Source organism: Equus caballus, chromosome 6 (genome assembly GCF_041296265.1).
Source record: "Equus caballus isolate H_3958 breed thoroughbred chromosome 6, TB-T2T, whole genome shotgun sequence".
Lineage (NCBI taxonomy): Eukaryota > Metazoa > Chordata > Mammalia > Perissodactyla > Equidae > Equus > Equus caballus.
The window spans coordinates 48,391,471-48,413,782 of NC_091689.1; the positions used below are offsets into that span (position 1 = coordinate 48,391,471).

At 41.5% G+C, this 22,312-nt stretch overlaps 1 protein-coding gene across 6 annotated transcripts in view; it reads left to right on the forward strand.

The window, feature by feature from the left end:
• The window catches only part of SLC2A3 (solute carrier family 2 member 3), a 68,692-nt gene extending 60,607 nt beyond the window's left edge, over window positions 1-8,085 (forward strand). For all 6 annotated transcript variants that reach the window (XM_023643091.2, XM_023643090.2, XM_070270966.1 and 3 more), the window contains 7 exons: window positions 513-753; window positions 1,097-1,259; window positions 1,577-1,764; window positions 2,755-2,859; window positions 3,233-3,334; window positions 4,339-4,542; window positions 5,544-8,085. In XM_023643091.2, coding sequence (XP_023498859.1) covers window positions 513-753; window positions 1,097-1,259; window positions 1,577-1,764; window positions 2,755-2,859; window positions 3,233-3,334; window positions 4,339-4,542; window positions 5,544-5,762 — 1,222 coding nt within the window. In that variant the 3' untranslated portion in view covers window positions 5,763-8,085. The remainder of the gene's footprint in view (window positions 1-512; window positions 754-1,096; window positions 1,260-1,576; window positions 1,765-2,754; window positions 2,860-3,232; window positions 3,335-4,338; window positions 4,543-5,543) is intronic.
• Window positions 8,086-22,312: the final 14,227 nt, after the last annotated feature.

Genomic DNA, 22,312 nt, shown 5'->3' on the forward strand with positions numbered 1-22,312 from the left:
TGTTAGTTTGCGGACCACTTTGAGAATTATTGTCCTAAAAGTGCTTGCTAAAATCTTAGGCCACAGCTAAGACAGGGGAATCTTAAACAAGTTCTCTAGGTGAGTTTTATGCATATAGAGGTGTAAGAACCATTGATCATAGTTAGCCCAACTAGAAATGATCTGATAATAGAAAGTGGACAAGTTAGACCAAAAGAGGATATGTGAGGGGCCAGCCCCATGGCCAAATAGTTAAGTTCGCGCACTCTGCTTCGGTGGCCCAGGGTTTCACCGGTTGAATCCTGGGCGTGGACACGGCACTGCTCATCAAGCCATGCTGAGGCGGCATCCCACGTGCCACAACTAAAAATATACAACTATGTACCACGGGGCTTTGGGAGAAAAAGGAAAAATAAAATCTTTTAAAAAAAAGAGAGAATATGTGAGTTTGGAAAAGAGTAGAATGATAGGAAAGAAGGGGAGAGATTGGGGCCTATTTTGCTAACTTCACTTGTCTTTGCTTAACCTTTCAGGCGCAATTCAATGCTTATTGCCAACCTGTTGGCTGTCACTGGTGGCTGCCTTATGGGGTTCTGCAAATTAGCGGAGTCATTTGAAATGCTGATTCTGGGCCGATTGATTATTGGCCTCTTCTGCGGACTCTGTACAGGTTTCGTGCCCATGTACATTGGAGAGATATCTCCTACTGCCCTACGGGGGGCCTTTGGCACTCTCAACCAGCTGGGCATCGTCGTCGGGATTCTGGTGGCCCAGGTACTCTAGAAGTTATACTTAAGGAATGTTAGTTTCATGGCTCATTAAATGAGTTAACATGGATAAAGTACTCAAAAGAATGTCTGGCACATATTCAATTATAAGTTTCAGATAGCTCACAGACAGCTAAAGAAGCAGGCAGGGTAGAGAAAGGAAAAGAAACATAATTTATCTTTTCTTGTGGTAAAAAAAGTGGATGATTTTCTGAACTTTTTTTTAAATCAACTTGAGACCTATAAAGTACAGGATTTACTTTATACTACTATAATAATACTATATGGGATAAGATAGTGACATAAGATAGTGGCATAATACTATAGTGTTATCTTTGGCTGGTTTCTAGATCTTTGGTCTGAAAGTCATCTTGGGAACTGATGATCTTTGGCCCCTGCTATTGGCCTTCACCATCATTCCAGCTATCCTACAAAGTGCAGCCCTTCCATTTTGCCCTGAAAGTCCTAGATTCTTGCTCATTAACAGAAAGGAAGAGGAGAGTACTAAGAAGAGTGAGTATTTTTCACACCTTCACTATAGGAATTTTAGGGTTGTGGTTCGTTTTAGGGTGGGGGTATTGGATCTATTTTTTGTAATTTCCTTTCCCTGCCCCTCAGAACCCAAGTGGAGAGTTTTCTTATTACTCTTAAGTAAGAAACTTTTTCAACCCTTAAAGAATGAGATGAGAAGGTAAGTTAAGGCATGGATGCTGATTGATCAGCCACATCCAGGGCTCCTCTTGTGTGGCTTCTTCCCAGCTGTCTTTTGCAAAAAATGAATTTAGGACAGCACTTTATATTTATCCTTTCCTCTTTGTTCTTTTTGCTAGTCCTTCAGCGATTGTGGGGCACCCAGGATGTGGCTCAGGACATCCAGGAGATGAAAGATGAGAGTATTAGGATGGCCCAGGAAAAGCAAGTCACTGTGCTAGAGCTCTTTAGAGCACCCAACTACCGGCAGCCCATCATCATTTCCATCATGCTCCAGCTCTCTCAGCAGCTCTCTGGAATCAATGCTGTGAGTATCTACTTTTGTGTCAAAGGTGCCATACAATACTTCATTTAAAACACTTGACCAGAGGGGCTGGCCCTGTGGCCGAGTGGTTAAGTTCGCGCACTCCGCTGCAGGCGGCCCAGTGCTTCGTCGGTTCGAATCCTGGGCGCGGACATGGCACTGCTCATCAAACCACGCTGAGGCAGCGTCCCACATGCCACAACTAGAAGGACTCACAACGAAGAATATACAACTATGTACCAGGGGGCTTTGGGGAGAAAAAGGAAACAAAAAAGAAGTCTGGCGAGTACCAGTATGGAGGCAAATACTCTGGGTGAAATAATAAATTCCTGAGCCATACCTGAGGGACTGACTGAATCTGGATGATCTAGATACTGTGTTCATGTTACCTTGAAGTCTGAGTCCAATATTTTGACATCTCTTTGACAATGATAGTTGTTGCAACCCTATGTTTTAGCACTGTATTGAGTAAATAATAAAAATAGTATATATTAAATAGTAGTTTATTTACTATATTAAATTAAAGTAGTGGCTAGTATTATTTCCTAAAACACTTGGAAAGCACCTAGGGCTAAGAATACTTGCCCAAGTTCTGCTTCTAACTGTATGAGTGAGCTGGGGTTACTCCTCAATTTCTTCACTGTCAAATTGGGACATCAGTGTACTTATCACTGTTTTGAGGGTTAGGGGAAAAGTCCATTGAAAAAGCTTAAATGAAAAACTTAATAAGACTTAAACCTTTATATAAGGTAATAAAGTGAATGTAAGGAAGAGACTAAATGGAGTGGTAGGAATAACCGTAGTTAGAAGAGAAAATGGAAATGAGCCACTAGAATTGAGAATAGAGATAAGATACAAAAGGTATTTCATTTGCAGAAAAGATACTGTGATTGAACCAAAAAACCCTAGAAACTTTTGGGACTTTGACAGTTCTGTTTAACTGCTGTGCATAGTTGCTGTTTCAAGTGTGCGTCTTCTTTTGTTTCCTATTAGGTGTTCTATTACTCAACAGGAATCTTCAGAGATGCAGGTGTTCAGGAGCCAATTTATGCCACTATTGGTGCGGGTGTGGTTAATACTATCTTCACCGTAGTTTCTGTAAGTTGAATGATTTGATAATTTTCAGCAGGGGGGAAGGAGAATTCTTGCTACACGTGTTCAAAGATAGGTTGCATGTCCTTCCACCTCCTTACCATCATTTAGTTAAACCTTTTTTCCTCTTTGGGGAAAAAGAGTTATTGAATGATGAGTGTAAGTAGTCTTCACTCTCTTCAAGCAAATGTGGAATGGATGGGAAAGAAAGAGATACAGAAGAGATTATTATATAGGATGCTTTAAACTTGGAACTGGAAAAGGGGGAGTGTGACTGCAACAAGTATCCTGCTATTGAGAAGGCAGATGCAGGTAGCTCATACAGTGTTTTCATGAAGGGGGAAAGCAGAAGTCTCATGTTATTTTCTTCTTCTTTTAGCTGTTCCTGGTGGATAGGGCAGGGAGAAGGACGCTACATATGATAGGCCTTGGAGGGATGGCTTTTTGTTCTATCCTCATGACTGTTTCTCTCTTATTAAAGGTGAGTGCTCTTTGAGTGAAGGAAAGGAAGGGGACGGGGGAAGGAGAGAGCTTACAGTTGATTCTCTGTGATGGATGGGTACTGAAGATTGGGGGTGGATCGAGTCAAATTTGAGAGAAGCAACATTACCAGAGTTTTAAAAAAAAAGTGGATCATTAGAGATAGGTAATTAAACAACTGCTGGAATCCTTAAATCTGTATAACATATGGCTTGTAAAACACGTTATCTAGGGGCCGGTTCCGTGGCCAAGTGGTTAAGTTCGCACACTCTGCTTCAGCAGCCCAGGGTTTCACCAGTGCGGATCCTGGGCATGGACCTAACACTGCTCATCAAGCCATGCTGAGGCAGCATCCCACATAGCAGAACTGGAAGAACCTACAACTAAAATGTACAACTATGTACTGGGGGGCTTTGGGAAGGAGAAGAAGAAGGAAAAAAGATCGGCAATAGATGTTAGCTCACGGCCAATCTTTATTTTTAAAAAAAGTTATCTAATTGTTAAAGTAATCTTGAGGTAATTATTATTCCCGCTTTACAGATGATGAAATGGTCTCAGTGCAAAATGACATTTGTGTAATCACATAGCTAGGATTCAAAAACCCAAGGCTTTTGGCTCAGTCCAGTAACTCCATTATTCCATAGGACAGAAGGAGCTTTTCATTATCAATCAGTACTCATCTCTGGCAAGCTGGATCCTACCTAAGTCAGGCTGTCTTTATGTTTTTTTTTTCAATGAACTTCCCAAAGCTCAGGTGGTCTTTATTCTCTCTCTTTTTTCTCCTTTTTTGTTTTTATTGCAGTAACATTGCATTATAACATTATATAGCTTTCAGATGTACATCGTAATATATTTCGAATTTTGTGTACATTACATCATGTTCACCACCCAAAAACTGATTATAGTCCATCACCAGACATCTGTGCCTAATCCCCCCTTTTGCTCTCCCCCCTCCCCATCATGCTGTCTTTAATGTTAACTTTTATCTCTTCCTTCCTCATATAGGGTGACTATCAGTGGATGAGTTTTGTCTGTATTGGGGCTATCTTGATCTTCGTGGCCTTCTTTGAAGTTGGCCCAGGCCCCATTCCCTGGTTTATTGTGGCCGAACTCTTCAGCCAGGGACCTCGCCCAGCTGCAGTGGCAGTGGCTGGTTGTTCCAACTGGACCTCCAACTTTTTAGTTGGACTGCTCTTCCCCTCAGCTGCAGTAAGTAAAATAAAACTCACCTAGTCCATCTTGAAACCAGCCCACTTAAGCCAACATGTTTAAGATATACCTTAATAATGGTTACTGACATCATGAAGGATTAGATATCAAGGGCTTTAAAGCAGATTTTTCCCTAATATTCAATGATACATAGAAAAAGAAGGGATTATAGCAGAAAAGATTGAAGCATGAGGGCAAAACTGGAAACTTTTAAAAAGGACTGCTAGTCTGAGATGATACAGGCAGAGTTCTGCCTAGAAACAGAATGATAGTGATAAGCCTCAAAGGATTCCAAACCAATACAAACAGTCCCTGACTTAGAATGGTTCAACTTACAATTTTTCGACTTTACGATGGTGAGAAAGTGATACACGTTCAGTGGAAACCATACTTGGAATTTTGGATTTTGATCTTTTCCTGGGCTAGCAATATGTGGTAAGATACGCTCATGATGCTGGGCAACAGCTTTGAGTCCCAGCTTTCAATCAGCCACACGATGGTGACGGTAAACACCCGATACACTTAGGACCATTCCATACCTGGACAACCATTCTGTTTTCCACTTTCAGTACAGTAGTCAATAAATTACATGAGATATTCTACAGTTTACTATAAAATAGGCTTTGTATTAGATGATTTTGCCCAATTATAAGCTAATGTAAGTGTTCTGAGCACGTTTAAGGTAGGCTAGGCTAAGATATGATGCTCAGTAGCTTAGGCATATTAAATGTATTTTCAACCTAATGATATTTTTAACTTACGATGATGGGTTTATCAGGACATAACCCCATCGTAAGTCGAGGAAGATCTGTACTTAAAATCTATAATTTGAATTAGTGTTAATAGCTTCATGATCTTACAGGCTCACTAAGCATGGGATGTTCATCAATCAGGTTAAATATAGGCGTGAAGCCTATTGGAAATATGGATGTGAAGGAAACTGGAGTTTGTCAATGACCAGATTTTTATATCAACACTTGTTTTTTGTTTCCTTTCACTAGACCTATTTAGGAGCCTACGTTTTTCTTGTCTTCTCCGCCTTCCTTGTTATTTTCTTGGTCTTCACCTACTTCAAAGTCCCTGAGACCCGTGGCAGGACTTTTGAGGAAATTACGCGAGCTTTTGAAGTGCAGGCACAGGATCCTAATAGAGCTGAGAAAGGCCCCATGATGGAGATGAACAGCATCCAGCCTGTCAAGGAGACCACCACCAATGTCTAAGCCATGCCTGCTTCCCGCCCCCCTCCCAACATGGAAAAGCAGCCTCTCTCTGAATGAGGGAGAGACCTCATCAGGTTGTAACCCAGGACTGTTTCTGAATGCTGCTACTTGATTCCTTTCTCATCCCACACACTCCATGAGCACTCAGAGGAACCCAATGCTGAGGTTAGTTGTATCTTCAATGGCTTTTTAAACATTTCATTTCTTGGACATTCTCTTCTGTTTAGGAGAGACCAAGTGAACCTACCTTCATTTCAGGAGGGATTGGCCACTTGGCATATGACAGCTTTGCCAGCTCCTCCCCCTTAGGTTCTAATATTGCCTCACGAGGGCACATAGGGGAATGAGAGTGAGGGTACAATTTCCCCCAGCCTCAGACTTACCAGGAAACAAATATACATGAGTGTGGAGGACAGAGAGGGATTCAATAAGAGCACCTTCCTCACTTCCATACAGCTCTGCAGAGCAAATTAACTTGAGTTTTATTTATTTTACCTTCTGGTTTTATTGCATAAATATTTATTTTTTTAAGTGTAAAGTAATTTTACCAAATAATGAAAACATAAGGAAATTGAGGTTGGAGGGAGGTGCTTAAAGATAGGTTATAGGGTGGAAGATTTGATACTGGAGAGGCTAAGGTGCAATAAGAATGGAAGAATTTAGGGAGAAATGTAATGCGTTATTGGAGGGTATATGATGTGTGTGAGGTTTGCACATTGCCTCTTAACAATTTCTGTCCTTCAGATGGAAAGTTCAAGTTTAATTTCTCAGAAAAGTCATGTGCCTGTGTAAAGAAGCTACTGGTTTCCTTTGGAAATTTTTTCTTTGTTTAAGATTATATGTAGTATTACTTGAAATCCAGGATTATTGCTAAGATGGGCATTGTGGTTAATGGTGGTTGATGGGTTCTAATTTTGGATAGTGTCTAGAGAAGTCAAGGTTATTTCTAGAAATCTTCTCTCCCCTCACTGCATCAAACAACTTCTTCCCCTTGTAGTGGACTCACTTTTTTTTTCAAGTACTTCTACCACGCATTTGATGGGAAAGCCCTCCAAATGACCAACCTAAAATATTGATTCTTGGTAGAGGTTTGTTGTTTCTCCATTTTGTTCTTTAGGAGATTTTAGATGTTGATTTTTATTTTGTTATAAGCCACAGCTTTAAAAGGAATTCGGAGGAGAATGTTCATAGCTAACTTGAAATTTGTAACCTCAGCTCTGGGGGAGGATTTTTTCTTAATGATTGTTTAGTTGAAGTATATTATTGCTTTAGGGTCATTGCATGCTTGTTTATGTCTGTTACCATGTCAAGTTAGCCTGTTACCATGTTACCATAGTATTATGTCAAGTGGTCTTAGAGAACTTGAGTCTTTCCCGCAGGCCACATTTGAGATGGTATTGAGTAAATGTGCGGTGTAGCCCATACTTGAGAGTATGAATGTATGTGCACTGTCACTTTGCTCTGGGTGGAAGTAGTTTACTGGTAACTTGTTTCCTCTATGTTCCCACAGCCCCGCTTTGGGTAGAATGTGTTAAAACTCATCCCTATGTATGTAAATAACACTGCCTCTGCTGGGTCGAATTTGCATCTATGGTTTTCTTCCAGACTTTAGAGTTCAGTCTCATCTGGCTACCTTTCCTTGTTGGAGAGTAGGGGGAGAACTCCCTAAATCTTGAGATTGAGAGTGGAGGGCTCGGCCTCACTCCAGACCCAGACGATGGGAGTAGTAAGGAGAGTGTGAGCTCAGGACATGTGGCCTCCTGGGGACCCTGGAGGAGGGTCTTGGGGGAAAGGGAGGCATTCTTTTCAGGGGCTAAGAAACAAGCTAAAGACTTTTCTAACTAGAGTGTTTCAGAGAGTTGGATGAGGTGGAGGGATTTACACTTGCTACAGGTCACGGACACCTCCACGGTCATCTACTTTCCCAGTATTTTTATAAATGGAGATTGGACCCCGATCTTCCCTTTCTTGTATGTTGCTTGGTCTCCCTTTCCCTCCTTGGTGCTTACACATTTCAGGCCCTTTAGCCAAACCCTTGCCTACGGCAGTATTTTAGTTCTCAGTTCTCACCATTCCCTCTGGTCATTGAGCCTTTGGATAAAAACTCATAGAGCTATGGACTGGGGCTTTGCTGGAACAGGTGACTTTCCTCTAACTGTGCCTCTCCTTCTGGCTCCTCAAAAGCAGTGGGTTGGCAGTGACGGAGTGTGGAAGTTTTCCCGTTTCTCAGTGACCAGATTGTGAATATTTCCAAATGGATTTTCTATTATTAATGTTACTGTAGTTCTTTGTTTTGAAATAAAAATTCTGAAAGTACATATGACATCACAGGCTTGGTTTTTTTTGTTTTGTTTTATTTTTGTCCTTCCTATAACAACAATATCAGCTTTAAATCCTGGTTTGGCCACTCAGTACCTGTTGTAACCTTGAGTAAGTTTCTTCTAAGAAAGTCTCATACATATGAAAATAGTACTTGTTATTCTGCAGATGAAACGAAAAAGCCTTAGTAACATTGCTTTGCATATTTAATATATTACGTTGCTTTCTTCCCCCTGCCCTCCCCCCGTGAGAATTCTTTTCTTCCTTCTTAGAGTCTTTCCTACTTCCTTTCTCCTCCAGTCTTTGATGTCTAAAATTCAGTCTACACTGATGTCAAGGCATCCATATGACATATTTATCACTATCCTACTTAAAATCCTTCTATAGTTTTCAATGGACTACAGAAAAGACTCACACAGCCCTCCAGGGCAAGGTCTCTGCTACCTTTTCGGTCAGCTCCCATTTATGTAAGAAAACACCTCCCACCCACTATGGCACTCATTAACACCTGCATGCCTGCCTTTCTGTAGTTCTGACACTCCCTTCCCTATGTTTCTATTTACTTACTAAAGATATTTGAATTGCTACTGTCTATTTCTGTTCAGCCCAGGCATGAGCTTCCTTACTCTCAACATAATCCTTACAGTGGTACTTTGTATGTTAGAGGAAATGAAAGAATGAAAGACCCCTGACTGTCGCAAAAGAGCCTCTGAGTACACCACATTTTCCATAATTGTGGTTGTGTTAGCTCCCTTTTTCCACCTTTGCTTCCTCATAGTTCATTCTCCACATAATCAGAGTGATCTTTTAAAGTCAGATCATGTCACTCCCCTTCTTAAAGCCTTCCAGTTACATCTTGTCACGCTTAAAATAGTATCCAGACTCCTTTACTGTGGCCTATAAATTGGGTGACCATAAGTCCCAGCTTGCTCCTGTTACCCTGGTGTGACTTTTAGTATACTGCTTTCATTCATTCTCAAAACCACCCTGACAATAAGTTACGGTTAACTTTACCTAAAAGGTTTGTTTTTTCATCTTCCTCTCTTGTTATTCTCTCTGCTCACTGAAGTGTAGCCCCACTGGTCTTCCTAGTTCTCATTACATCAAGTTCATTATCACTTAGTTTCTTTACACTTGTCCCCTTGTGCTTACAATATTCTGTCTCAAAAGTTGGCATGGCTGAGCCTATCTTGCGAGTTAGGTCTTAGTTAAAAACCTCTGTGAAATATAAGCGCCATAATAGCAAGTACCTTGTCTGCCTTGTTCATGCCTAGAACACTGCCTGACATGTAACTGATGTTTATTAAGTCTATCAGTCTGGCTCCTATCAAGGCAAACCACAAAGTTTAGGGGCCAGCCCTGTGGCACAGCAAAGTTCCCACATTTGACTTTGGCAGCTCAAGTTTCATCTGTTCGGATCCCAGGTGCAGACATGGCATCCCTTGGCAAGCCAGGCTGTGGCAGGTGTCCCACATATAAAGTAGAGGAAGATGGGCACAAATGTTAGCTCAGGGCCAGTCTTCCTCGGCAAAAAGAGGAGGATTGGCAGCAGATGTTAGCTCAAGGTTAATCTTCCTCAAAATAAATAAACAGGAAAGTTTAATGTAAAGAATATTAAACTGTAATAAGACTAAGTAAAAAATAAAGTATGTAAGAGAACTCAGTATGGTATCCTAGATACCAAAGCTGAGGTTAAGATGTTAATGGAAAAGGCATAGTTGGAGTCTGCTGGATAGCAGACAAATTTGCTGGATTGCATGGGCCAGAGCTGGTGTGCATTCCCCAGACAAGTGGGACACAATTCTCCAGGTGAGACACAGCTGGTGGCCAAGTATGTGCATATTCAGAGGAAACTACTATGAGTGGAAGGCCTGGAGCCTTGTGGAAATTGATCGCCAGGCCTGGGCTGGGGCCATGAGGTGGCTGAGGGAACTCGCACTCTGGGTTCATGGCTGAGGCAGGGCACACCAAGTGTTCTCTCATGGACACTGCTGACCTATGGTGTGGCCCCTGGAACCAGCAGGAGAAGCCCCCTTCCTCCTACAATATCCTTCCAGCACCCTCTATTAAGAAAACTTCATTGTACTTAACACTCTAAAGAAGAATTGATTTAAAGGAATTCCATCCATTACCACAAAGCAGATATTGAAGGATGAATCTGGAACTTCAATAAATTGATAACTAGCACAATAAACGTTAGACGGCTGTCTGTATGAAGTGGTCCTTGATTGAAATAATTTCCTTCTTCTACACCTCCCAAAGCCACCTGGGCTTTAGATAAAATTCAATTAGAAACATGTCACTTTTTTTTTTTAATCAAAAATATGTGTTGCAGAAATTTGGCCAAAGTTCCAACTGGGTGGCTCCAGCCGAGGCTGCGCTGGCGGCCCCTGTCCAGAGCTGATCAAGTGAGTGAGTCAAGGGAAAAGCACAGGGAGTGCCTCTGCGCCTGGAACCGCAGAGCTGCGAGATGATGTTGGGGACCAGGCTGCGGGTGAGGCCTGAGCCGACTAGATCAGGCTCTACGTTCTGGGTCATCACCACGGAGAACCTCTTGGGTGTCGAGTCCCAGAGCGGCACCAACAAATCATCCAGTAACAAATCTGTGTCCTTGATCCGAGCCAAGGATGCGGCGGCACCGCTGAAAGCGGGGGTGCCGCCAGGAGTCCACCCTCCTTCTGTGCTCGCAGCCCTGCTCTCTCCGATGCCACCGCTCCAGCCTCGACGGCAGCCGCCCGCGAGCACAGAGCGCGCTAGGCGTTCCGGGGCGCGCAGCCCCGACGGCCCCAGGCGTGGCCCTGCGGCCGAGAGCGCCCAGCTGCGCTGCCCAGGCCGTGTTGTTGGCCCGACCCGCGCGGGCGAGCTGCAGATCCTGCAGGAGGCGGGGCTTCGGCCGCGCGGCGCCTTCCGCGAGCCGCCTTCCTGCGCAGGCGCGGGCGCCGCGGAAAGCCGTCGTTCTTACTCCGTTTTGTTCAAGACCGTTAAAACTAGTTCTAGCTATAGCCCCAGAAAATGCTGGGAACCCAGCAAACTTTCAAATGCAGGTATTTCTCGCCTGTCTTATTCTGAAGTGAATTCAGCCACCCTTCATGGGTTGTTTTAGTGTTTGTGACTTAATTGATAGGGCTGAATCATTTGAGTTGGGCTAGATTTCAGAAATTAGATGCAAATCTCATTTTTTTGAAAATAAGGAAACCCAGTGAATGAATTGGCAAAACTGAAACTGGCACCCCTTGTCTCTTCATTAGATATTCAAGGACTGGAGTAAAGTTAAGTAGCCAACCATGTGTAAGGGTGCCAGTTTCTACGCATTTTTACCAAAATGATTTATTATCAAACATTTAATCTTTATCAGTCTGAAGTGAGAAAAGGATCCTGTGCTTCAAGTTTGCGTTTTTATTATGAGATTGTGCATTTTTTCTCATGGTTAAATGCTATTTGTATTTTCCTATCTGTGAACCATTTGTATGTATCAGAGGAGAAATATTTTGAAAAGGATGTCTTTTGGAGAAGAAACAAGACAAAATAAATAAAATAGGGTTTATAAAAACAGTGGTTACTATATGACCCAGCAATAGGTATATTACTCAAGAAAAATGAAGACAGAGATTCACACAAAAACTTGTTCATGAATGTTCATAGCAGCATTATTCACAGTAACCCCAAGTTGGAAATAACCCATATATCCATCAATAGATGAGTGGAAAAACAAAATGTGGTACATCTATACAATGCAATATTATCTGACCATAAAAAAGGAATGAAATACTATACATGGTATAATATGAATGAACCTTGAAAACATTGTAAGTGTATGAAGCCAGTCACAACAGACCACATATTATATGACTCACATATATATATATGATGACGTATTATAAGACCACATATTATACGAAATTTTCAGAATAGGCAAATCTATAGAGAGAAAGTAGATTAGTGGTATCCTAGAACTACGGGAAGGAAAAAGAAGGAGGGTGAGGACACAGAGGGATAGGGAATGACTTCTAATAGGGACAGGGTGATGGAATCACTCTAAAATGAGATTATGGTGGTGGTTCCACAACTCTGTAAAAATGCTAAAAATCGTTAAATTATATGCTTTAAACAGTTGAACTTTATAAGACATAAATTATGTAAAAATAAAGCTGTTTAATAAAAAGCTTACGACAAGAATGAAAGTAAGGAATTAAAAAGTGATGTAAAAACCTAAATGTTCTGAATAGGAAACTTTACAAACTAAATTTTTTTAAAGATTTTATTTTTCCTTTTTCTCCCTAAAGCCCGTGGGTACATAGTTGCATATTTTTAGTTGTGGGTCCTTCTAGTTGTGGCATGTGGGACGCCGCCTCAGCATGGCCTGATGAGCAGGGCCATGTCCGCGCCAAGGATTCCAATGGGCGAAACCCTGGGCTGCCACAGCAGAGCGAGTGAACTTAACCACTCGGCCACGCAGCTGGCCTCTGAAAACTGTCTTTAGTGCTAGTAAGAGTGTAAAACTGTACCATCACTTTAAAAAGTAGTTTGCTTATCTAGGAAAGTTGAACAAGTCTGACCCCAATTCTTCACCCACCCCACCCCACCCCCAATTCCATGCTCTCTGCTAAGTGGTGTTAGATCTTAGTCCAAACCTCAGTGAGAAGCCTAACTCAGCTAAATCTCTAGCTTGGAGCAGAGCCTAGCCCAGCCTGGATCTGCTGACCCCCTAGCCCATTCACAGATGTGTGAATGATAATAAATAATTGTTACTTTAAGCTACCGAATTTGGGGGCTGTTATGAGCAAAAGATAACTGATGAAATTCAACTACCCAATGACCCAGTAATTCCATCCTTAGTCACGTACCCAAAGGAAATTTTGCACTGAATTTAGGCAACGAGAGATGCAGAGAGACCAGTCAGAAGCTCCTGCAATTATCCAGATAAAAGACGATTGTGGCTTGGTACCCATGGAGCTGGAAGAAGTGGTAAACAGCTATATGCTTTTAACAAGAGATGCGCCTATAGTCTAAAGATCTGGAAATTCAAAAAAAAAAAATTTTAAAGATATGTCAGGCAAACTTTAATTAGAAGAGAGTTATTTTAACTATATTACTATCCAAAATAGACCTTAAGACCAAAATCAAAATGAGGAATAGAGGAATATCACTTCATTAAGACAAAGGTCCAATTCACCATGAAGATTTAGCAATTGTAAAGATGTATAAACCCAATAAAATGGTCTCAAAATATATAAAGCAAAATTGATACAACTAGCAAATCCACCATAATAGCTGGAGAGTCCAACACATCAGTTTCAGTTAGTGATAGTTTAAGCAGACTCTTTACCATGGACTCTCCCTCTTCTTTGTATATGAAAGAAATTAACTTTTTGTTTGTGATATATATTGCAAAGGTAGATTTCTATTTTGGTTTTGCCCCACAGGATTTTTAAAAAATAGTTATTAATCAAATCTCACAATTTGTTCCTTTACAGCCTTTGTGTACCAATTCCTTCTTAAAAAGGACTTTTTCATCCCAGTGTTATAAGTATCAAATATTAAAAATATTTACCAATGTTTCTTCTAGTAATTTGACAGTTTTCATTTATGTTTAAATCTTTGATTTCTTTGGAGTTTGTGAGTATGGTGTGAAATAGGGATCCACCTTTGTGTTTTTTTCCTCAATAACTAACCAATATCATTCACTGAACACTCCTTTTCTTCTCTGATTTGAAATACCAACTTTACCATATATTAAATTTTCATACATACTTGGGGCTATTTTGGACCATCTTCTCCCGTTGATCTGTTTCTTCTGCAGCACCAAATTGCTTACTTATTTTTAAAATATCTGCTGGAGGGGCTGGCCCCACGGCCGAGTGGTTAAGTTCGCATGCTCCACTGCAGGCGGCCCAGTGTTTCATGGGTTTGAATCCTGGGCACGGACATGGCACCACTCATCAAACCACGCTGAGGCGGCGTCCCACATGCCACAACTAGAAGGACCCACAACGAAGAATAAACAAGTATGTACTGGGGGGCTTTGGGGAGAAAAAGGGAAAAAATAAATAAATAAATAAAATAAGATATCTGCTGGGCTACACCCTCTTCATTTTCCTTTTTCAGAATTTTTTTTTGCCTTCTTATTCTCCCCAAAACCCCCCAGTACATCGTTGTATATTCTAGTTGTGAGTGCCTCTGGTTCTGCTACATGGGACGCCACCTCAGCATGGCTTGATGAGCAGTGTCATGTCCGCGCCTGGGATCTGAACCAGCAAAACCCTGGGCCGCCGAAGCGGAGCATGCAAACTTAACCACTCCACCACAGGGCTGGCCCCTAGAATTTCCCAGGATTAATTTTTTTCAGCTTCCAAAAAGAAATCCATCCCTTTGGTATTTTAATTGGGATAACATTGAATATAAATTCATTTGAGAAGAACTAGTATCTTTACAATATTGTCTTCCTATCTGTATATTCCTTAGAAAAGTTTTACAGTTTTATTCGTAGGGGTTCTCAAATAAAATACTTAGGAGATATTTTATATCATTTTATTTTATTGATGCTTATTGTAAATGACATCTTTTCTGTTGAAAGATAGGTTTAATAGAACACTGGAATAAGTTTCATTATTGCAGAGTCTATCAGCAATGTTTTAGGTAACAACTCCTTCAAATATTGTCTTGGTCGGGGTCGGCCCGGTGGCGCAGCAGTTAAGTTCCCACGTTCCACTTCTAGGCAGCCCGGGTTTCGCTGGCCCAGATCCCAGGTGTGGACATGGCACCACTTGGCAAGCCATGCTGTGGTAGGTGTCCCAGGTATAAAGTAGAGGAAGATAGGCACAGATGTTAGCTTAGGGCCAGGCTTCCTCAGCAAAAAAAGAGGAGGACTGGCAGTAGTTAGCTCAGGGCTAATCTTCCTCAAAAATAAAGAAAAAGCAAAAGAAAAAAATATTGTCTTGGTCAACCCTGGTGTGTCCAATCAGTATAGGCAGAGGGGTGGATTTACATGCTTTGTACAAAACTAGGGAGGGAGGCATTCCCCAGTCAGGCACAATATCCATCTATATAATACGTTTGGGTAAAGGAGACACAACCACTTCACATAAAGCCTGTTCAAACATACCAATTTCCATTGAAATTTTCACCTTAGTCCCATCAACCCCTTGTGTTCTTATATACTTCCAACCTAACTGTAGCCCACATTAGGTCTTCACCACCAGGTTTTGGAACCACAGTGCATGGGGCTTCCATGTCAAGGAGTCCCAGAAATGACACTTGTGTATCCCCTGACTGTTTTACTGACTCATGTACATATGGCTTTGGGTCCCCCGCTGGGGATCAGGACAAAGGACCTAGGACCTCTCATCATTTCTTATTTTGATTAAGTTGCAGGAATATTACCCTAGGTAACTGGAGGTCAAGTTTCTTGAATTCCTTCAAACTAGGGTGAATAAAGCAGCTTTGTTTAGAGCCCTTCAGTGTTGAGGGACCAGTAGGGCTCTCATCAGTCCAGCCAACTTCTGATAGTGCTGCATTAAGACCTTTGTTTTGACCCCATCAATGTCTGCTTTATTCGTCTTGTTTCTTAATTGTTTTAAGAATTTTCACCCTGGTAGGACAAATCCCTTGTCTCTTCCCTTTCTCTTTCCCTTTTGTTTCGTCCATTCTCTTACAAATTATTCCTTCTTTGCTATTTGTTATTTCAGCACAATTTTTCCGTTTGGAAGCAAGTCTGAGGCTGGCAGCTGTAGCTCAGGCTGGCCAGAATCCAAGGTTGGCCTAGCATCAGGATCTACCCTAACACTCTCTTGTACTTTGATTTTAGCTATTACAGATAACAATAACCAAGGGATTGCATATTTTGCTTGTTTCTTATTACTTTCTGTTTCCTTATACATCCCATGAGCCCCAGGAGTTGGATCCATCACTTCTGAATTTCAATGGTAACTTTTTACTTCCAGTAGCTGATCACAGCACGGCTGCAGTTCCATACCACCGGTGCCTTTGTGGCCACCCAGGAATCAAAGGCTCATCAACTCCTCTCTCATCCTTTCTCTTCCCAAGCCTCATGTTTCAATGAATCAGTTGACTGGAAGAAGACCACATTTTAAAAGTTAATTTGTTCTAGTTGTTAGGTGCCCTGCATCTTTTACTTATTTTAAATTGCCCTTTTGGGGCAGTCAGTCAGACTGGATTCCAGTCTCCAGCCTCTTTTCCCTATACAATTTTTCTTTCTTTTTTTCTTTTTGAGGAAGATTAGCCCTGAGCTAACTGCTGCCAATCCTCCTCTTTTTGCTGAGGAAGACTGGCCCTGAGCTAACATCCATGCCCATCTCCCTCTACTTTATATGTGGGATGCCTACCACGGCACGGCGTGCCAAGTGGTGCCATGTCCGCACCCGGGATCCGAACCGGCAAACCCCAGGCCGCCCAAGTGGAACATGTGCACTTAACTGTTGTGCCACCAGGCCAGCCCCTCACTGTAGTTTTAATTTGCAGTTTTCTGATGATCCATGATGTTTGGTCATCTTTTCATGTGTTTTTTTTCCATCTGTATGTCTTCTTTGGTTAAGTGTCTGCCCAAATATTTTGCCCATTTTTAATTGGCTTGTTAGTTTTCTTATTATGGAGTTTTTAAAAACCAGCTTTATTGAAGTGTAATTGACATATAACAAATTGCACAACAAGTATACAATTCAATAATTTTTTTACATATGTGTACACCTGTGATGTCATCACCACAATCATGGAGGTGGGATGGAGAGGGGATGGGTCACAGGTTGGTAACCTCTGGTTCTGAAAACAGTTTATTATGTTCTGCATTAGTAATTAAATTTTTTGAGAATCTGATAAAAGTTTTGGACTCTACTGAGAAAAACACACATGCACAAATCCAAAATTTTGCCTGCACTTCCAGGAGGAGCCTGACTCCCTGGACCCGTCAATTCACCTCTTATCTCTGTAGGTAAGACACTTCCTCTTCTGATTAGGAGGCTCTTCCCTGCTGAGTCATGCACTTTATTAGACTACTTTCTTGCCTTTTCCTTTTTCTTTTTCTCTTCATTTCTTTTCTTTCACTTCTGTTTATTTTCATTCTTTTCCTTACCACAAATGTTTTGTGCATACTTTTCTGTCAAGCACTGAGCTTAATGGAAAACCACAGGAGTTTACCACTTATCTGTGGCCGTATTCCATTAGATGAGACAGATAAGAAAACAGGCTGTTGCAGCCTGTGCTCATTCTGAAAAGGAGTGAGTTCTTGAAAATGAGACTAATGTCTCCTCTAGGTGTCAAAGGTGTACTGCTGTAGTCTTCTAGGGTTCCGCAAGGGTTTCCTATGGGCTGTGCCCCACAATTCATTAACCTGCAGTTCACAGCATACTCGTGATAATTAGAAGGGTCTAATGACTCTCACAGCATATTTTGTTGCTAAATTACTTAATCCTTGCTTAGTGCCACAGTTTGCATTCTACCTGGTTAGAGCTATGAGGGTGGTACAAGATAAGTGGTTGAAATTTGACTAAAGCTTTACAGACATGTTGGAAAATTTGCCCCATAAACTGAGAAAGTATTATGACAGATAAAATATGAAAGATAAGTCAAGCAAAAAACTCCACCAATTTTTTTTTTCTGGTGTACCAATTCCAAATTATGCATAAAGGAAAACACAGTAGTTTAAAATGAACTAAGTGGGAGTGGGCTCCCATCCTGACTGTTGGAGTAAGCACTACTAATGCGAAGTGGATTTCTCCCAAGTTGAAAAAGAGTAGACAAAATTTTTCTGGGGTCCAGGTAAGAAGCAGTAACAAAGAAGCTAGACATAACAGACAGGCAAACAGATAGACAGGGTCAGTATATGATATCTACCCGAAAACAACAATATCTTTCTGAAAACAGCTCAAGTATGGAGCTTGCTTGGCACCTGAAGGAAGCAAGACACCAAGGAATTTCACCATATGCACACTTGATCCAAACCCTGGAACTCTACCTCCACTGGTCTTAGGGTCTGTGTTGCTCCGGATCCTTCCAAGAATATATCGATTTTCTGTGAGAAAAGACCACAGAAACAAATTAGAAATAAAACATTGTTATTTATGAGAACTACATTACAGGAGGTAAGCAAAATGCTTATCAGAGAGGACCTAGGTATCAGCACCCCAGGCTTTTAAATTAAAATTATAGGCTCTCCATTATATACATAAATATACCAAAGATCCACTCCAAGATTTGCCTACTGGTAAGTAGAGAAGGAAGAACTTCGTGACACCAGCATGGAAGAGTAGACATTTGGTGCTTAGCAGGTGAGGAAAAGGTGGACCTTATTATAAATTAGCAAACTCCAAAAAGGTCTTTGGAAAGCTATACTGATAATATACATGTGAAAGAGGGTACTGAAAACATATATTGGAAAAGAAGTCACATTTATGTTTGAAAACAAAAGGAATAACACTGTTTAGAAAAACAAAGAAGGGGCCAGCCTGTGGCCGTGGTGGAGTGGTTAAGTTCCCGCGCTCGGCTTCGCTCAGCTTCGATGGCCCCGGGGTTTTGCCAGTTTGGATCCTGGGCACAAACGTGGCACCGCTCATCAAGCCATGCTGAGGCGGCGTTCCACATGCCACAACTGGAAGGACCCACAACTAAGAATATACAACTATGTACTGGGGGGCTTTGGGGAGAAAAAGGAAAAAAATAAAATCTTTATAAAAAAAGGAACAAAGAAGAGTATAATATTGATTTTGTTTTGTTTTTGTTTGTTTGTTTGTTTGTTTGTTGTGAGGAAGATTAGCCCTGAGCTAACATCTGCTGCCAATCCTTCTCTTTTTGCTGAGGAAGACTGGCCCTGAGCTAACATCCGTGCCCATCTTCCTCTACTTTATATGTGGGATACCTATCACAGCATTTCTTGCCAAGTGGTGCCATGTCCACACCCGGGATCCGAACCGGCGAACCCCGGGCTGCCACAGTGGAACTTGTGCACTTAACTGCTGCACGCCACTGGGCCAGCCCCAAGGGTATAATATTGAATATCTATGAAGGTATTATGATGTTTGTCCAAGGGGGCTAAACGTGAAGCATCTTTTCTGTTAGTTGAATTTTTATCTTAGTACATGACTTAGAGTTATTGTGGAAATGCTGATTTCCTCTGTATGGTCTAGTAAGATAAGGACTGAGAATTACCATTGGATTTAGCAATGCAGAGATCATTTGCAATCTTTACAGGAAGAGTTTTGGTGGAGTGATGTTGAAAATGTAATTGTCATGGGTTTACAATAGAATAGGAGGATATCAGAGAGAATATACTTCAAGAAAAGGAGTATTAAAAGAGAATAACAGGATGATAAAATAATTTTTAAGAAATCACAAAATGAATCATTTCATTAGGAAGACCTAATGCCTAGGTCTTGGATCAAATATGCTTGGATCAAAACTATTTAAGAATACATGAAGTAAAAATGGACAGAACTAAAGAGAGAGAGAAACAAATGAAAAATAGTTGGAGTTTTACCACCACCTCTCAGAAATGAATGGAGCAACTGCTCAAAGTTCAGCAAGTATATAGAAGACCCAAACAACTTTACCAACCACCTTTATCTAAATCGCATTTATAGAACGTTACACCCAATGACTGAAGAATACACATTATTTAAAGTACGCATGGAACGTTCAACGAGATAAAGAAAATGCTTATAAACAAGATAAACAATATGCCGTAAAACAAGTCTCAATAAATTTCAAAACACTGAGATCTTACAGAATATGTTCTCTGGCTACAAGAGAATTGAATTAGAAATCAATAGCATTATGAGTGGAAAAACACAAAATACTTGAAAATTAAAAACAGACTTGTAAGTAGGTAATCCATGGGTCAAAAAAATAAGTCACAGGGGCCGGCCCGGTGGCGCAGTGGTTAAGTGCGCAAGTTCCACTTCTAGGCAGCCTGGGGTTCGCTGGTTTGAATCCCGGGTGCGGACATGGCACTGCTCATCAAACCACGCTGAGGCAGCATCCCATATGCCACAAGTAGAAGGACCCACAACAAAGAATATACAACTATGTACCCGGGGGCTTTGGGGAGAAAAAGGAAAAAAAATAAAATCTTAAAAAAATTAGTTCCATGACTCCAGTAGGATCTTTGTAAATACCTAAACTGAGCAGATTTATTTCATATTCCCTTCCTTTTGGCTAAAATAATTATGACTTTCTTTCTTTGTGAGGAAGATTGGCCCTGAGCTAACATCCATTGCCAATCCTCCTCTTTTTGCTCGAGGAGGATTGTCGCTGAGCTAACATCTGTGCCAATCTTCCTCTATGTTATGTGGGATGCTGTCTCAGCATGGCTTGATGAGCAGTGCTAGGTCCACGCCTGGGATCCGAAACTGCAAACCCTGGGCCACCGAAGCGGAGCACACGAACTTAACCACTACACCACTGAGCCAGCCCCTGATTATAACTTCCTTAAAAGCGTTTTTTAAAGATTTTTTTTTAATGCTATTTGCTCTAGAACAATAACAGAACTTAGTTCTTGATTCTTGAAGAAGTTCATTCAAATTGGTCCAGTTTGTTTCAAAATGAAGATGCCTGGTTTAGCATCTGTTAGCTTCCTAAGGGAAATGTAGCCTTGTACTTACTGTGACCTTGATTACTGGTTTATTACCAAACAATGTAAGTCAGGAACAGCCAGATAGAGGAGATGCACGGGGCAAGGTGTGCGGGAAGGGGTGCGGAGCTTCCATGCTCTTTCCAGGAACACCACTCTGCCAGCACCTCCACGTGTTCACCAGCCTGGAAGCTCCTCCAGTAGGACTGTTTTGTCATAAAAATGAATTCAAATTTTATTCAGTAGGCCTCTTGACTCTCTGACTTTACCATGCTTAAGCATTATCTAAGGTCCTTGTTAAAATGCATATTCTTGGGCCAGAGATTCTGATTCTGTGCATTTGTGATGATTTCCCAGAATGTGCATTTTTTATAATCTCCAAAGACCATTTGGATTAAGATAGTATACTAAAGAAACACTATAGGATAGGCAAATGTGAGGCATTAAAAGGTTTTGAGGAGGGGCCGGCCCGGTGGCCCAGCTTTTAAGTTCGCATGTTCTGCTTCAGCGGCCCAGGGTTCCCCGGTTCGGATCCCCGGTGCGGACATGGCACCGCTTGGCAGGCCATGCTGTGGTAGGCGTCCCACGTATAAAGTGGAGGAAGATGGGCACGGATGTTAGCTCAGGGCCAATCTTCCTCAGCAAAAAGAGGAGGATTGGCAGCAGATGTTAGCTCAGGGCCAAACTTCCTCAAAAAAAAAAAAATGGTTTTGAGGAGTAACACACTTAGAAGAGCATTTTAGATTACTCTCCTATGGGGAGAAGGAATTGCAAGGGGGAAGGTATTGCAACGGGGCAACGCTAGAAATAAATTTTAATAATTAGGCCTACCAATATGGGTCTAGATCAGGATCCACTGGAAAACAGTGCAGCAAGAACATCTGGGGCTTTGGAGTCAGGCAGTTAAGAGTTTGAATCTAGATTTTACTGGTTTGAACCAGTACCACCTTTGCCATGTCACTTAAGCTCTTGCCTTCTTTTTCCTCATATAAGAATGGTTATAATACTATCTCCCTCACAGGAATATTCTGGGGAGTACGAAGAAGCTCATTACACACTACTTGCTCAATATCAGTAGCTAACATGGAAGCCTGTTGATTGGTTTGGAATATATTAAAGAGAGACTTGACTAGTAACTATTTGGATATGGGAGGTGGAGGAAATGAGGTGTCCTAGGATAACCATCAGGCTTCCAGCCATGATAAGAGGGTGGATTATAGTGCCATGAATAGCATGAAAATGCTGAAAGAGGAGTGGGGAAAGAAGATAATGGGTTTGATTTTGGACATGTTAAGTTTGAGATGCTAGTGGAATTCCCACAGTGAGAATTGTGGTTACCATTTACTGAGTGCCTATCCGGGAGGTCTTTTACATACATTAGCACCAATCCGCACCACAACAGAGTAAGAAAATTATTACTCATATTTATTTACAGACGAGGAAACTGAGTCAGGTTAGCATGAATGGAGATACCAAGTAGGCAGATATGTCTGGGGTCGGGGCACTGCAGACTCTTAAACTGCAGATACAGAGTGGAGAACAATTAGCCTAGAGGTATAGAGGGGCTAGTGGAAAACAAGGGGAAATCATGAAAGCTGAGACTAGAACCGAATCCTGGGCACCACCACTGTTCATAGTTAGCAGAGGAAGAGAA